At 41.1% G+C, this 16,014-nt stretch overlaps 1 protein-coding gene across 1 annotated transcript; it reads right to left on the reverse strand.

Annotated features, from left to right (window-relative positions):
* Positions 1 to 7,539: 7,539 nt before the first annotated feature.
* LOC112257377 (programmed cell death 1 ligand 1) lies at positions 7,540 to 15,721 on the reverse strand. The gene is made up of 6 exons (XM_024430894.2): positions 13,847 to 15,721; positions 12,746 to 12,805; positions 12,208 to 12,558; positions 11,703 to 11,981; positions 9,848 to 9,961; positions 7,540 to 8,730 (listed from the first exon to the last, which is right to left on the reverse strand). The coding sequence occupies exons 2-6, from the start codon at positions 12,798 to 12,800 to the stop codon at positions 8,705 to 8,707; spliced, it is 825 nt and encodes a 274-aa protein (XP_024286662.1). The 5' UTR covers positions 12,801 to 12,805; positions 13,847 to 15,721; the 3' UTR covers positions 7,540 to 8,704.
* Between the last annotated feature and the right edge of the window lie 293 nt (positions 15,722 to 16,014).

Consider the following 16,014-nt stretch of genomic DNA (forward strand, 5'->3'; position numbering starts at 1 on the left):
CTGCACAGTATTGTCTTTTATTGATGGCGGTTATGATATTGTTAAGGACCTTGAGCGTGTGTAACACTTGTCGTATGAAGTAGACCAAGGTGCAGCGTGGTACGTGTTCATGATTCTTTATTTTCTCAGAACACTAAACAAAACAACAAAAGAATAACAAACATCACATTCAGTAGGCTTACAGAGCTAACAAAAAACAACATCCCACAACCTAAGGTGGAAAACCAGGCTGCCTAAATATGATTCCCAATCAGAGTCAACGATAGACAGCTGTCCCTGATTGAGAACCATACCCGGCCGAAACATAGAAACACAAAACATAGAATGCCCACCCCACATCACACCACGACCTAACCAAATAGAGAAATAAAACGGCTCTCTAAGGTCAGGGCGTGACAGCGTGGCTGAGGTGCACACGTGACCCACTCGGAAAACTAGATTGTATTGCGGAGAAGGTATAGTGGGAATCGAAATGGTAGGTGATCTGTTTGTTAACTTGCCGTTCAAAGACTTTAGAAAGGCAGGGCAGGATGGATATAGGTCTGTAACAGTTTGGGTCTAGAGTGTCTCCCCCTTTGAAGAGGGGATGACCGCAGCAGCTTTCCAAACTTTTGGGATTTTGGACGATACGAAAGAGAGGTTGAACAGGCTAGTAATAGGGGTTGCAACAATTATGACAAATAATTTTAGAAAGAGAGGGTCCAGATTGTCTAGCCCAGTTGATTTGTAGGGGTCCAGATTTTGCAGCTCTTTCAGAACATCAGCTATCTGGATTTGGGTGAAGGAGAAATGGGAGAGGATTGGGCAAGTTGCTGTGGGGGGTCCAGAGCTGTTGACCGGGGTAGGGGTAGCCAGGTGGAAAGCATAGCAAGCCATAGAAAAATACTTATTGAAATTCTCGATTATAGTAGATTTATCGGTGGTGACTGTATTTCCTTGCCTCAGTGCAGTGGGCAGCTGGGAGGAGGTTTTCTTATTCATGTGTCCCAGAACTTTTTGGAGTTTGTGCTACAGGATGCAAATTTCTGTTTGAAAAGCTAGCCTTTGCTTTCCTAACTGCCTGTGAATATTGGTTCCTAACTTCCCTGAAAAGTTGCATATCGCGGGGGCTATTCAATGCTAATGCAGTATGGCACATTATGTTTTTGTGCTGGTTAAGGGCAGTCAAGTCTGGAGTGAACCAAGGGCTATATCTGTTCTTAGTTCAATTGTTTTTGAATGGGGCATGCTTATTTAAGATGGTGAGGAAAGCACTTTTAAAGAATAACCAGACATCCTCTACTGACGGAATGAGGTCAATATCCTTCCAGGATACTCGGGCCAGGTCGATTAGAAAGGCCTGCTTGCTGAAGTGTTTTAGGGAGCGTTTGATAATGATGAGGGGTGGTCGTTTGACCGTGGACCCATTACGGATGCAGGCAATGAGGCAGTGATTGCTGAGATCCTGGTTGAAGACAGCAGAGGTATATTTAGAGGGCAGGTTGGTCAGGATGATATCCATGAGGGTGCCCGTGTTTACGGATTTAGGGTTGTACTTGGTAGGTTCCTTGATAATTTGTGTGAGATTGATGGCATCTAGCTTAGATTGTAGGACGGCCGGGGTGTTAAGCATATCCCAGTTTAGGTCACCTAACAGTACAAACTCTGAAGATAAATGGGGGACAATAAATCCACATATGGTGTCCAGGGCACAGTTGGGGAATGAGGGGGGTCTATAACAAGCGGCAACAGTTAGAAGCTCTAACTGTTTGGGCACATACCTGGATAGCATGACAGAACTCTGCAGGCTATCTCTGCAGTAGATTGCAACTCCACCCACTTTGGTAGTCCTATCTTGGCAGAAATAGTTGTAGTTGAGGATGGAAATTTCAGAATTTTTGGTGGCCTTCCTATGCCAGGATTCAGACATGGCTAAGACATCAGGGTTGGTGCAGTATGCTAGAGCAGTGAATAAAACACACTTAGGGAGGAGGCTTCTGATGTTAACATGCATGAAACCAAGGCTTTTACGATTACAGAAGTCAACAAATGATAGCACCTGGGGAATAGGAGTGGAACTGGGGGCTACATGGCCTGGGTTAACCTCTACATCACCAGAGGAACAGAAGAGGAGTAGGATAAGGGTACGGCTAAAGGCTATAAGAACTGGTCGTCTAGTGCGTTGGGGACAGAGAATATAAGGAGCATATTTATGGGCTTGGTAGAATAGATTCAGGGCATAATGTACAGACAATGGCATGGTTGGATGTGAGTACAGTGGAGGTAAACCTAGGCATTGAGTGACGATGAGAGAGGTTTCGTCTCTAGAGGCACCAGTTAAGCCAGGTGAGTTCTCTGCATGTGTGTGGGGTGGGACATAAGAGCTATCTAAGGCATTTTTAGCGGGACTGAAGGCTTTACAGTGAAATAAAACAATAAGAACTAGCCAAGACAGCAGTAGACAAGGCATATTGACATTAGAGAGAGGCATAAAGCAAACACAGGTGTTGATCAGGAGAGCTAAGACATCAACGGGTAAATGGCAATGAATGGGCAGAGCGGGTCAGTTAGGTACATACAGGACCTGAGTTTGAGACTGGGGCCGACAGGTAAACAAAATCAGTTACCATGTTATTGAAACAGTCCAGGGGGCATCAGCTGTGTAGCAGAGTGATCATAGGGTCAAAAGAGCAGCGATATGAGGCAGGGTGCTGTTCGGTAGTCATTACTACGCTATGCGAGCAGGGGACCATATCGGGCGATCACGTCGGCAGTCCAGTCGTGATGTATCGGCGGGGCTCTGTGTCGACAATAAAGGTTATTGGCCAATTGGCAAAGGAGGTGTTGTAGTCCTAGAATTAGATGGTATATGGGGCTAGCTCAAGGCTAACAGTAGCCACTCGTTTGCAACTAGCTATCTGTGATGATCTGGTGTAATGATCCAGAGCGGCAGGAATCTGGTGATTGGTAGAGAGAAACAGTCCGATATGCTCTGGGATGATATTGCGCTGAGCAGACAGGCAGGTGTTGTCCAAGCTAAGGCTGGCTGGCGACCGAGAAAAAGGTGAAGACCGCTAGCCGTGGCTAACTCAGTGCCTCTTTGCTTGACATCATCGGAATATCAAAAGAAATCAACCAAGACCTCAGAAAACAAATGGAGACCTCCACAAGTCTGGTTCATCCTTGGTAGCAATTTCCAAACGCCTGAAGGTACCACTTTCATCTGTACAAACAATAGTACGCAAGTATAAACACCATGGGACCACGCAGCCGTCATACCGCTCAGGAAGGAGATGCGTTCTGTCTCCTAGAGATTAATGTACTTTGGTGCGAAAAGTGCAAATCAATCACAGAACAACAGCAAAGGACCTTGTGAAGATGCTGGAGGAAACAGGTACAAAAGTATCTATATCCACAGTAAAACGAGTCCTATATCGACATAACCTGAAAGGCCGCTCAGCAAGGAAGAAGCCACTGCTCCAAAGCCACCATAAAAAAAGCCAGACTACGGTTTGCAACTGCACATGGGGACAAAGAGATTGTACTTTGTGGAGAAATGTCCTCTGGTCTGATGAAACACAAATAGAACTGTTTGGCCATAATGACCATTGTTATGTTTGGAGGAAAAATGGGGTGGCTTGCAAGCCGAAGAACACCATCCCAACTGTGAAGCACGGGGGTTGCAGCATCATGTTGTGGGGGTGCTTTGCTGCAGGAGAGACTGGTGCACTTCACAAAATAGATGGCATAATGAGGTAGGAAAATTATGTGGATATATTGAAGCAACATCTCCAGACATCAGCCAGGAAGTTGAATCTTGGTCGCAAATGGGTCTTCCAAATGGACAATGACCCCAAGCATACTTCCAAAGTTGTAGCAACATGGACAATAAGGACAACAAAATCAAGGTATTGGAGTGGCCATCACAAAGCCCTGACCTCAATCCAATAGAACATTTGTGGGCAGAACTGAAAAGGCGTGTGCGAGCAAGGAGGCCTAAAACCTGACTCAGTTACACCAGCTCAGTCAGGAGGAATGGGCCAAAATTCATCCAATTTATTGTGGGAAAACTTGTGGAAGGCTACCTGAAGCGTTTGACCCAAGTTAAACCATTTAAAAGCAATGCTACCCAATACTAATTGAGAGTACGTAAACTTTAATGAAGTGACATGTAACTGACATGTAAGAAGTGGTTACCCTTGATGTCCAGCAGTCAGTGGTTAGGCAAACTGCAGTAGCTTTTTGGACTCTTTCCCACACTGAAGCCTGTGTGCTCTCGTACAGTCGTGGAATTTTGAAAGGGTTTTCCTGCTTGGAATTGCTTTGCCTTGGGTTGCGGAGCCTACTTGACTGAGTGGATACATCATGTGTGGAGGTTCTGGCTCCACCACCATCACTAGCAGGCCCGCTAGTTTCTCGAAGCTCTGCTACAGCTAGCTTCACAGTTGGGTGCACAGTTAGCATATGCCGGTGTAGGTTGTGCGTAGAACTGGCTTCATATAAGATTTTGTTTTGGCATCCAAATGCTTATGTGCTTCCGACTCATTTTCCAGCTGTTGTTTTCACAGCTGTCCTTCCTCTCTCTCCTCGGCTGCTCAGTGTGTGACTGTGAGTGAGTTGGCTCGGCCCTCCCTCACGTTCATTGGTTGACACTCCATATCTGATTGACAGGAACAACAGGTGAGGCTGTTCGTCTGAGCAGACAGTCAGAACGAATGTGTGCACTTGAGCATTTAGGCCTATATTATTTTATTAATTTTTTTGTTCTTTGAATTAGTCATTCTATTCATTTAAATCTTTTGATTATTCATATCTTTTATTTTAGATATTTTTATAAATAGATTAAGCTCTTCTGATATGCAAGTCGGCTCCCAATGTTCACCTACAAGAGTCGACTCTTAGAGCCGACTCGTTTGCAAATGACCCATCGCTACTACAAAGAGGCCAGATTTCCCAAGTTTGAATTCGGGTGTATCGAATGTCAGTTATTTTTTGTTTTTTTAACAATTAATTGACTGACATCGTTCAATCACTTGATTTCCATTTTGTTTTTAGTAAGCCAGTGACTCAGCCCCTGTAATAGGGTTAGAGGCAGAGAATCCCAGTGGAAAGAGGGGAACCGGCCAGGCAGAGACAGCAAGTAGGCAGTTGTAGTTTCCATCAGGCCAATGTTCTACATAGTCTAGCGCAAAAAAAAAATCATAAGTAACTCAATGACCATAATCCATTGAGTGGCTACTTGTCTGGTCTATTGTTTGTTTTATGCCTTCTACACAAAAGACAGAAGAATGCTTGATCCAGAGAGGATACACAGTGAGCAGTTTCTGCACAAGGTATCTCTACCTGAGTGATTAATAATTGGTATTCAGCAGGCATAAAAATATGCCTTATTTACTTTGAAGAACTATGAAAATTGTGATTTTGTTAGACAACATAGGCAGCAGCTCTATAAGGATGAGATGTGTCAGTTGTGCAGAGGTGAGGACGGAGTCAGGCGCAGGACACAGAACTGAGTAAAATAACGTACTTTACTCTGAAACATAAACAGCCAATAAATCCACGGAGGGAATACAAACCCTAACACAAAAGACTAACACAAAACCAGGTACAATCATGCACAAAACATAATGAGAACCAGAGGGTTAAATAGGGAAATAATAATAACGTAATGGGAACCAGGTGTGTACAAGACATAACAAATAGAAAAAGAAAGCTAGAAAGCCGGTGACGACGACCGCCGAACGCCGCCCGAACAAGGAGAGGCACCAACTTCGGCGGAAGTCGTGACAGAATTAAATAATAAAGTAATCAAATAAAACCAATGTAATATACTCAACAATATAAATATTTTATGAAATTGTCCATCAGCAGTTGAAGCAATAACAAAGTGACATCCCCTGTTTTGGTAAGAAGCTCAGGCCTGGAGAAATGGAACCTCTCTCAAATGCATAGACAGAGCTATGGATGCAAGGACTAACCATCCAGGATATCAAAAGGATTGTTTTAACCATGTTTTGAAGCTATATAGTGTTTGTTTATATTTACTTTGTTTACAAACGTTGGAGTAAAACAGTTTATATTTATGGTTCTCATGGAGTGTGACAGATGAACTAAGCTCATGAGGCATTTATAAGTTATATTCTTCAAAAATCCATGTGTATATATCATTCATTTATAATTCCAAAAATGGACACAACTCATGATTGCCCCTTTAAACTTCTTAAATGTAACTACATCATGTAATCTAAAATGTCATCTACGTAATCCCTGAAAGTATGAAATAATTATAATAATATTTATCATGAGAGGACCATAAACTAGTAATGCTGCATACTCCAAGAAAGGTTAAAAGGCATTACATTTCCATGTATAGTATAATCAAATTATAAACCCACTAGCTATAAGATTTCACTTTCCTTATCAATGTAAAATACATATTTGTATGTTTAGTGTTAGAGATATTAAACCGGGTTCAAGTCCAGGCTCTGGCTGGGCCACTCAAGGACATTCAGAGACGTGTCCTGAAGCCACTCCTGCGTTGTCTTGGCTATGTGCTTAAGGTTGTCGTCCTGTTGGAAGCTGAACCTTCGCCCCCAGTCTGTGGTCCTGAGCGCTCTGGAGCAGGTTTTCATCAAGGATCTCTCTGTACTTTGCTCTGTTCATCTTTCCCTCAATCCTGACTAGTCTCCCAGTCCCTGCCACTGAAAAATATCATTCAGGTCAAAGGGTTCAATCTCGGTTTCATCAGACCAGAAAATCTTGTTTCTCATGGTCTGAGAGTCTTTAGGTGCCTTTTGGAAAACTCCAAGCAGGCTGTCATGTGCCTTTTACTGAGGAGTGGCTTCCATCTGGCCACGCTACCATAAAGGCCACTCTACCACCTTATTGGTGGAGTGCTACAGAGATGGTTGTCCTTCTGGGAGATTCTCTCATCTCCACAGAGGAACTTTGGAGCTCCTTCAGAGTGACCATCGGGTTCCTGGTCACCTCCCTGACCATGGCCCTTCTCCTCCAATTACTCAGTTTGGCCCGGGCAGCCAGCTCTACAAAGAGTCTTGGTGTTTCGTAACTTCTTCCATTTAAGAATGATGGAGGCCACTGTGTTCTTGGGGACCTTCAATGCTGAATAATTGTTTAGGTGTCCTTCCCCAGATCTGTGCCTCGACACAATCCTGTCTCGGAGCTCTATGGGCAATTCCTTCGACCTCATGGCTTGGTTTTGCTCTTACATGCACTATCAACTGTGGGACTTTATATAGACAGGTGTGTGTCTTTCCAAATCATGTCCAATCAATTGAATGCTCCACAGGTGGACTCCAATCAAGTTGTAGAAACAACTCAAGGATGATCAATGGAAACAGAATGTGCCTGAGCTCCAAAGGCTCTGAATACTTTCCAAAGGCACTGTCATTGAAAATAAGAATTTGTTCTTAACTGATTTGCCTAGTTATATAAAGGTTTAAAAAAAAAAAAAAAAAATATATATATATATATATATATATATATATTTTTTTTTTTTTTTAAGCACTAATCACTCAGCACTACCCAGCACAGACCCACTTGAGGCGAGAGAACATTTTAATTTTGATCAACGGAGCCTCCTTCCAAACTAATGTCAGATGTTATTTAATACCATGGTAGAACAGATACGTTTGGGACAACAGAAGGAAGAAACTGGTATCTGAGGTAAGACACACCAAGATCCTCAGGGTGGAGCCACTGAGAGAGGACGTCAACAACCTTCATCGAATATTTCAAAAAGGATCACAATAATGAGATGTATCCACCAATCCAAAGAAAGGATAGGCGAAAGCTACACAGCGCGCCTTGCCGCTTTGTGGACAACAACTCCCATTGGTAGGACGGAGAAACATGTATATCCATCAGTATATCCATCATCTTTGACTAAATCAATCCCTGATTAGAGGGGAAGAAGGGGGAAAAAAGCTGTGCAATGGGTTTTAAGGGTCCAGAATTGATTTTGCGAGGTATAGACTGTCACAAATAGCATACAATCATTATCATGGCACATGTTTTACAATGTATGAGTGAGCATATCTTATTATGTGAATTAGAAAAAAAGACCAGAGTTGATGACTCGGTTTCAATTTGATGACCGAGATATTTCTTTAAGCGGGAATCATCATCAGCATTTCCCATCAGCACCACCCGTCTTTCCTGTCTTTAGACAATGTTTATTTTCTAGGAAATTGTGCAATGGACTGACTCAATCCATTCTTACTGTAGAGTTGCCATATGACTGAGACAGAAAGTGAAACTGCGTTGTCACAAGGTCTAAGTCATCAAATGGTTTGACTCACAAAGAGTATCAAACAGTATCAAATACCTGGAGTACAGTAAACAACTGTGTTAATATAAAATGTGGCTGGAATCACTAATTTGCCTTCTGGGGTTTCATGGGAAGCATGGAAGGGAACTGTTTTTTCAATAATTGGTCGTCAGTGGAAACGCCAACCGGCGTAACTTTTAGATAACAGAAAATGAAGCATGATTAAACTTTTCGTTGACAATGTGTGTGCATGAGTCTTTTGTGTTCTCAGTCTTCTCCTGGCAGTTTACAGTCTCAGTGAGGAGTCTCTTTCTCTGTTGCCTCCTGGTACAGGTCACTGACAGTCACAAACAGTTTATCACCAGGATCAGTTGGAGCTGCCAAAAGGGGTCCAGGCAGGTCAGAGGTCACGTCTCTGTTGAGCCCAGGAGGGTGTTAGAGCTTGAGGGTCCTGAGCCTCCCTGTGAACAGAACATAAAAGCGGGTTATAGTTTACAGTCCGAATGTTGCATGAGATGTTCTGCTGAACCTATTCATGTTATTGCTTAGAAAGTAGTAATGCCATTTTGTAACACTTTTAGTGTCTAAGGTTGGGACTTTCCTCTTTCTCGCTCTTTGGTTTTTAACACGCTGACTTCTCAAAATGCTATTGCAGTAATACTGTAAGTACAAACCATAGGAGGCTGCTGAGGGAAAGAATGGCTCATAATGGTAACCATGTATTTGATACCATACTATTCCATTCCAGCCATTACCACACGTGTTAGTGTTAACCTGCCATAACCCTTACCTTAACCGTTTTTTAAATTCCAACTTAAATGTGGTGTGGTCAGAGTTGGGACGTCCCAAGGATCCCCTTTTGACTGTTCCTTACCACAATCCCATCCTCCCCAATTAAGGTGCCACCAACCTCCTGTGTTGTAAACTTGATCGAGACTGATAGGGGACTTTTCTAAAAAAAATAAGGAATGACTAGCTCTATATCAGCCTGCCGGGACTTTTAAAGTAGGCCTTAATACTCATCTCTATCGGCTACCCTTCCTATTAGAGTTTGATGGTTGCTTTCATGATATGGTTAGATATATTTGTTTCGTTTTAAAAAATATATTTTTTCAATTTTATTTTATGCACTTTGAAATGTTTCTTTTTTAAATAAAAAGTACTTTACCAATGTAATAACTTATTATTGTTATTTATATTAGTAGTAGTAAACCACCCACATGATTTACCACATGTGAACCCCCGCAACACAAAAACAAACTGTGGGGGTGTTTCCACATGTGGCAGTTCAGATAGGTTTAGAAAGCACACACTCATGTTCTCACATGCTAAGTCATTACATGCTAAGTCATTGTCACAAGATTCTGATTTTTTCCCCCCAGTCTCACACTAACTGTACGCGATCATTCTGGTTTCAACATCAGTTACACCTTTAGAGGTTAAAGTACAAAGTACATACTTCCTCTCTAGGCTGTCTATCTCAGGCAACATGAAACAGTGGAAACTCCTTGTAGCAAACTTGAGATAAAAATGTGTGCAAATCAATTAAGAACTGAAGAAAAGTTAAGTGTATGTTACCTTTCTGTCTGCGATACCCGAAGATGGTAGCTGCAATGATCATAGCCACCGTCAATGTCGTGCCCAATACAATAGAAAGGGTGTTAGGTTTACTCTCAATCACAGGTATTTCATCTATGGGTACAAAAGATAGGGAGAGTGAAACCATTTTATTTTTCATCATAAACTGTATATAATACTGCCTATGTTCTTAGTTAAAATTTCTAAACATAAAAAAAAAACATTTAGGAAAGAGAACAATATTACACCAGATAAAGGGTTTTCAGAGAATTTACAGAAATTGGTCAAACTAAAAACAGCAAGGGCCGGGTGGCACAGTGGTTAAGGGCGCTGTACTACCAGAGACTCTGGGTTCGTGCCCAGGCTCTGTCGTAACCGGCTGCGACCGGGAGGTCCGTGGGGCAACGCACAATTGGCCTAGTGTCGTCCGGGTTAGGGAGGGTTTGGCCGGTAGGGAAATCCTTGTCTCATCGCGCACCAGCGACTCCTGTGGCGGGCCGGGCACAGTGCGTGCTAACCAAGGTTGCCAGGTGCACGGTGTTTCCTCCGACACATTGGTCCGGCTGGCTTCCGGGTTGGATGCGCGCTGTGTTAAGAAGCAGTGCGGCTTGGTTGGGTTGTGTATCGGAGGACGCATGACTTTCAACCTTTGTCTCTCCCGAGCCCGTACGGGAGTTGTAGCGATGAGACGAGATAGTAGCTACTAAACAATTGGATACCACGAAATTGGGGAGAAAACGAGGTAAAAAAAAAACTAAAAACCACAAAAAAAAAACTAAAAACAGTGCCACTACCAAGCAACGATGATTGGTAGAAGTTCTGACAAAAATGAGGTCTTCATGAAAAGATATATACACTATCTGTCATCTTCAAAGCCCATGTTTTTTTCCCCACATTGACTTATGACGCCTACAATGTGATTCATTGAATGGAAGGGTAAACATCACCCCAACACCTACGCTTTACAGCACTATGCTCATTGAGGAAAGCACCCGCGTTAAAGCACCTTATCAACAACACATCTACGTACTCTAACCCCCACTTTCCATTCAGAGGTTAAATTGACCTTGTTGTGCTTTCCCTATAATGTCACACTATAATGTCACAAGGTATTGCTTATAAATGTGTTATGTATGAGTTATGTATGAGTTATGTATGTGTTATGTATGAGTTATAAATGTGGTATGTATGAGTTATGAATGTGGTATGTATGAGTTATGAATGTGTTATGTATGAGTTATAAATGTGGTATGTATGAGTTATAAATGTGGTATGTATGAGTTATGTATGAGTTATGTATGTGTTATGTATGTGTTATGTATGAGTTATAAATGTGGTATGTATGAGTTATAAATGTGGTATGTATGAGTTATGTATGAGTTATGTATGTGTTATGTATGAGTTATGAATGTGGTATGTATGAGTTATGAATGTGTTATGTATGAGTTATGTATGAGTTATGAATGTGTTATGTATGAGTTATGTATGTGTTATGTATGAGTTATAAATGTGGTATGTATGAGTTATAAATGTGGTATGTATGAGTTATGTATGAGTTATGTATGTGTTATGTATGAGTTATAAATGTGGTATGTATGAGTTATGAATGTGTTATGTATGAGTTATGTATGAGTTATGAATGTGTTATGTATGAGTTATGAATGTGTTATGTATGAGTTATGAATGTGTTATGTATGAGTTATGAATGTGTTATGTATGAGTTATGTATGAGTTATACATGTGGTATGTATGAGTTATGAATGTGTTATGTATGAGTTATGAATGTGTTATGAAGTCCTTATGTAGATGCCCTTCAAATAGTGTAACCAAACAGGTAAATTCACCCACTTCATACCTGGGATGTCAAACCTGGCTGATGGACCCTTTGTAGCTTCACCTTTCTCCACCAAGGCACATGTATAGTTGTTTTTCTCAGAGTATTTGACCGTTATCTTGCTGGTGACATGGAAAAGCTGGTCTGGAGTTTTCACAACGGTGTCGTTGGATTTGATGTTCCTGAGACTCTTGTCTCTCCAGTTAATTGTGGCAAGAGGATAGCCCTCAGACTCACAGGCCAGCTCCACCTCATCTCCCCCACGTCTCTGCATGCTTTTAATGATAGTCTTATAGGTAGCTAAAGGACACAATGAAAGTAGAATGATAAAACATTCAACTCTATTACAATGCAGTGCTTATAATGTGTAACAACATGTGAATACAGTGTAATTAAAGTGTTGTATAAGAAAAACAAAGTAAAATGTTACCACATCTTTTTCAGACAAGTTCATTACCTAATATTGATTGACTGCTTATAAAAACTACAGTACTGTGCTATTGCAATGAAAGAGCTTTTAACTCACCTTTGACAGTCAAAGTGGTCTGTTTATAATCAGCTCCCCCCAATTCCACAAGACATCGGTACACCCCAGAGTCGTTGATCCTCAGACTGGACACATGTAGCTTGGCCCAGCCATTGGTCAGCTCCTCCGACACCAACCGTGCCCTGCCGCGGTACTGGAGATTCTGAGAAGTGAGGTCCTCCTGTCCGTTATCCATCCTGTACACCTCTACATCTGGAAGAGGCTGGACCCGTTGCCATACCACTGACAGGTTCGGGTCCCAGCCCCCAGGTTGGAACCTGCAGCCCATGGTGACATCACCGTGGAACTCTGCCACATGTGAGAGACTGTCCACCTCCACTGTGAACAAGGCTGGGGGGGTCAGAGTTAGATTAGCAACATTGACATTATCATCCATATTGAAATCAGATATCCAACAGTCAGTCAGAAGTCACAATAACCAGTCTAAAGTGTGCTCTAAACAATGGACAAAAAATATGAATGTGGCTTTGAGTCTATTGTGTTATCGTGAATGTACTTTCAAAAGTCAATGACATACCTGCAAGAGTTGGCCATAAGACTACATGTAAAACCAAAAGAAAAGCCTGCTCCATTTGACCTAGAGAAGGAATGACATGTTTGAATTTTGGCAAACAATAGCTTTTGCAAGTGGAGTCCTGAGTTAAATAAAAAATGAGTCAGTCCTTTGAAATATAACAGAAATTGGCACACTAGAACTACTGTATAAGTCTGGTCTGAACTGGTTATCTATCGGGTGCTCCCGCAACTGATGCAATGGAGAAAGGGCATGAAAGAATATGTATTCATTTGTTGCTGTGTAGTCTAACTTTATCTCCTGATTAGACCAGACTGGTATGAGTCAGCAGCATTGGCAGAAATAGAGCATTTTACTTTCCTATAGGGCAGCTGGTAGCCTAGCGGTTAAGAGCATTGGGCCAGTAACTGAAAGGTTGCTAGTTCGAATCCCCGAGGCCGACTAGAGGAAAAATCTGTTAATGTGCCCTTGAACAAGGCTCTTAACTCTAATTGCTCTGGATAAGAGCGTCTGGTTAATGACAAAAATATGTATTTAAATAATACCACTACTGATCATGGGTACCATTCTGCATCATGTACAGGCTCTCTCTGGTTAAGAACAGGGGGTGTAAATAAATGGAGTTGATAACACCAGGTTCAGTGCAGCTCTGATTTCATAGATTCCACTTTCAATCAATAAGAATAATACATCTAAATCATGGAAATCAATCACCCTTCTGAGGGTTTTATTGCCGCAGCATGGTAAACCATGGTAAATGCATTTGTGTATAACAGAGGGTATACTGAAACATAACAAGAGCTTTTCTGCTACAGTGAATAGGTTATTATGGGACATTCATTTAGTTATTTAACCCAAATAGTGGATTGGGGAAAGCCTTTCTCAGTAAAAGTCAACTCAAAATGTCCTGGCAGAGACAAATATATTATAGGATAAAAAAATAAAAAACATTTTTTTATTAGTCTCCACAATATATCATCAAGTTTAAGTTTCTGATAAGCAAATAAAAGCTTTAAAATACTAGAAATGGATTAAAACAAAGCAATAAAACATTGGCACATAAACTAAAGGAAGTTAAAAGCACTAAATGTAGTGTTCTATTACCTTTGCTGAAGTCTTGCTTGTTGTTTCAGAGTTCCTCTCACATCACATCAGTCATATATTCTGTTTTTTAAGAGTGCAACTTCCTCTCGATCTTCTCCCTCTACTGTTATTCTCGACATCCTCCCGTCAAAAGCCGAGCAGTTTCCTGATAGTGACTGTGCATACGAGATGCGATCATTTACTTATCTGGGAACAAAGAGGTGAATAACCTAGTATAACAACATTAGCCATTTATCACTATACATTATCACTATTAACATAAACACTATTATAATTTAGGGCCAGGAGAATTCATGATAAAAAAATGAGATTGGGATTGAGTACGATCGTAGAATCTGGATAAATTATATCTGTCTCTACAGATCTCTTAATTTTTATTGTTGATTTTTGTCGTAAATAGTCCTGGCCATAATGATAACGTTCATCAGAGTCATTTATTGTTACAATCCTCCTTTCATCTTGCACAATAATTGTATGGTTTTTGTAATATCGAATGTAGGCTAAAGGAGGAAATCATTGAATCCCTCCCAAAATTACACACTTTTTACTGTCAGGGTATAAAAAGTTATTTAACCCCTTATTTACTCAACAAGGAAGGACTTGGAAGTTACGGTAAAGGGGTAAGCCTGGCAGTCTATTATGATAGTCTTGGGCAATGAGCCAAAATACCCACTACAGCAAAGGAACACCCCAGCCCATACTACTTCCTTGTTCATTTCCATACGTTATTTATTAAAGGCCCAGTGCAGTCAAAAACGTGATGTGCTATGTTTTATATATTGGTTGGAATAATACAGTGAAATTGTGAAAATTATGATAATGCCCTTTTAATGTAAGAGCCGTTTGAAACGACTCTTGAAATGTCAGCCTGCTTGCCTGGCCAAATGAGTGAACAAATCAGGAAGAAAGAAAGTTCTAAACTTCTCTGTCAAAAACAGCTAGTTTTGAGTTTTCCCAACTCAGACCACTCCCAGACAGTCCTAGCACAATTCTTGCTTGAGAAATTGTTCTTAGCTAAAAAGCTATTTTTGTTTATTTTTGACCCTTTTAATTGAAAACAATCACAGTAAGTGCTTAACTGTTACCCAAAAATTATTTTACATTGAGATAAAAATGGCTGCATTGGACCCGACCAAATTCACATAGAAATACATGTTATAGATCTGTCATTCTCGTTGTAAGCAAGTCTTAGAAGCGGTAGATCTGTTCCCTGTGTGCTATTTCTATGTGCACTGTTCCTAAATTTCGGTTTTGCATAGGAGTTTGTGTTCACACATGCACAAGTGATTTATTTGGATAAAAATGCTTTATCTGCCTACTCAATAAAAACTAGTTTGAACATTTTATGGAGAAAAAAAATGTATGTTTCTGAACTATGCATCATGCTGCCTTGTTAACAACATGAGTGGCGCAAATTACTGTTCGATTGGAGAAAAGCGTTCCTCCCTCACCGCTTTTGCCTGTTCATATCACGGGCCATAACCTGTGCACCACGGTTCAGTTTAACCGAATTTCCTCCGTGGCCAAAATCCGACCAATGAGAGAGTCTCCCGCGAGCTGTGGTCGTGGCACGCTTGTTTCGGGGACATTCAGGGTTGACGTGTTCTCGTTTTTCCAGTCAAATTTCCAGTCAAATTGGTACTTTTGATAAATTCGCTCAGAGGTGATTTAAAGTAAACTGCATTATGTCAACTTTTCTTATGGATAACCGTATAAAGCGAAGGGTTTTACTCATGATCGGTTTTAGGGTCTGGAGCGCAGCGCTAATGGAAATTTGAAATGGGCTTTATGGAACTCCGACTCAAGTAAAAGTGAAAGTCACCCAGTAAAATACTACTTGAGTAAAAGTCTAACAGTATTTGGTTTTAAATCTGCTTACGTACAAAAGTAAATGTAATTGCTCAAATATACTTAAGTATCAAAAGTAAAAGCCAGGGGCACGCTCCAACACTCAGACATAATTTACAAACCAAGCATATGTTTAGTGAGTCCGTCAGATTAGAGGCAGTAGGGATGACCAGGGATGTCAATTATACAATATCCCTGTCCTGCTAAGCATTCAAAATGTAACGAGTACTTTTGGGTATCAGGGAAAATGTAGGCAGTAAAAAGTACATACTTTTTTAAAGGAATGTCGTGAAGAAAAAGTAAACGTCAAAATTCTAAGT

Source organism: Oncorhynchus tshawytscha, linkage group LG09 (genome assembly GCF_018296145.1).
Source record: "Oncorhynchus tshawytscha isolate Ot180627B linkage group LG09, Otsh_v2.0, whole genome shotgun sequence".
Lineage (NCBI taxonomy): Eukaryota > Metazoa > Chordata > Actinopteri > Salmoniformes > Salmonidae > Oncorhynchus > Oncorhynchus tshawytscha.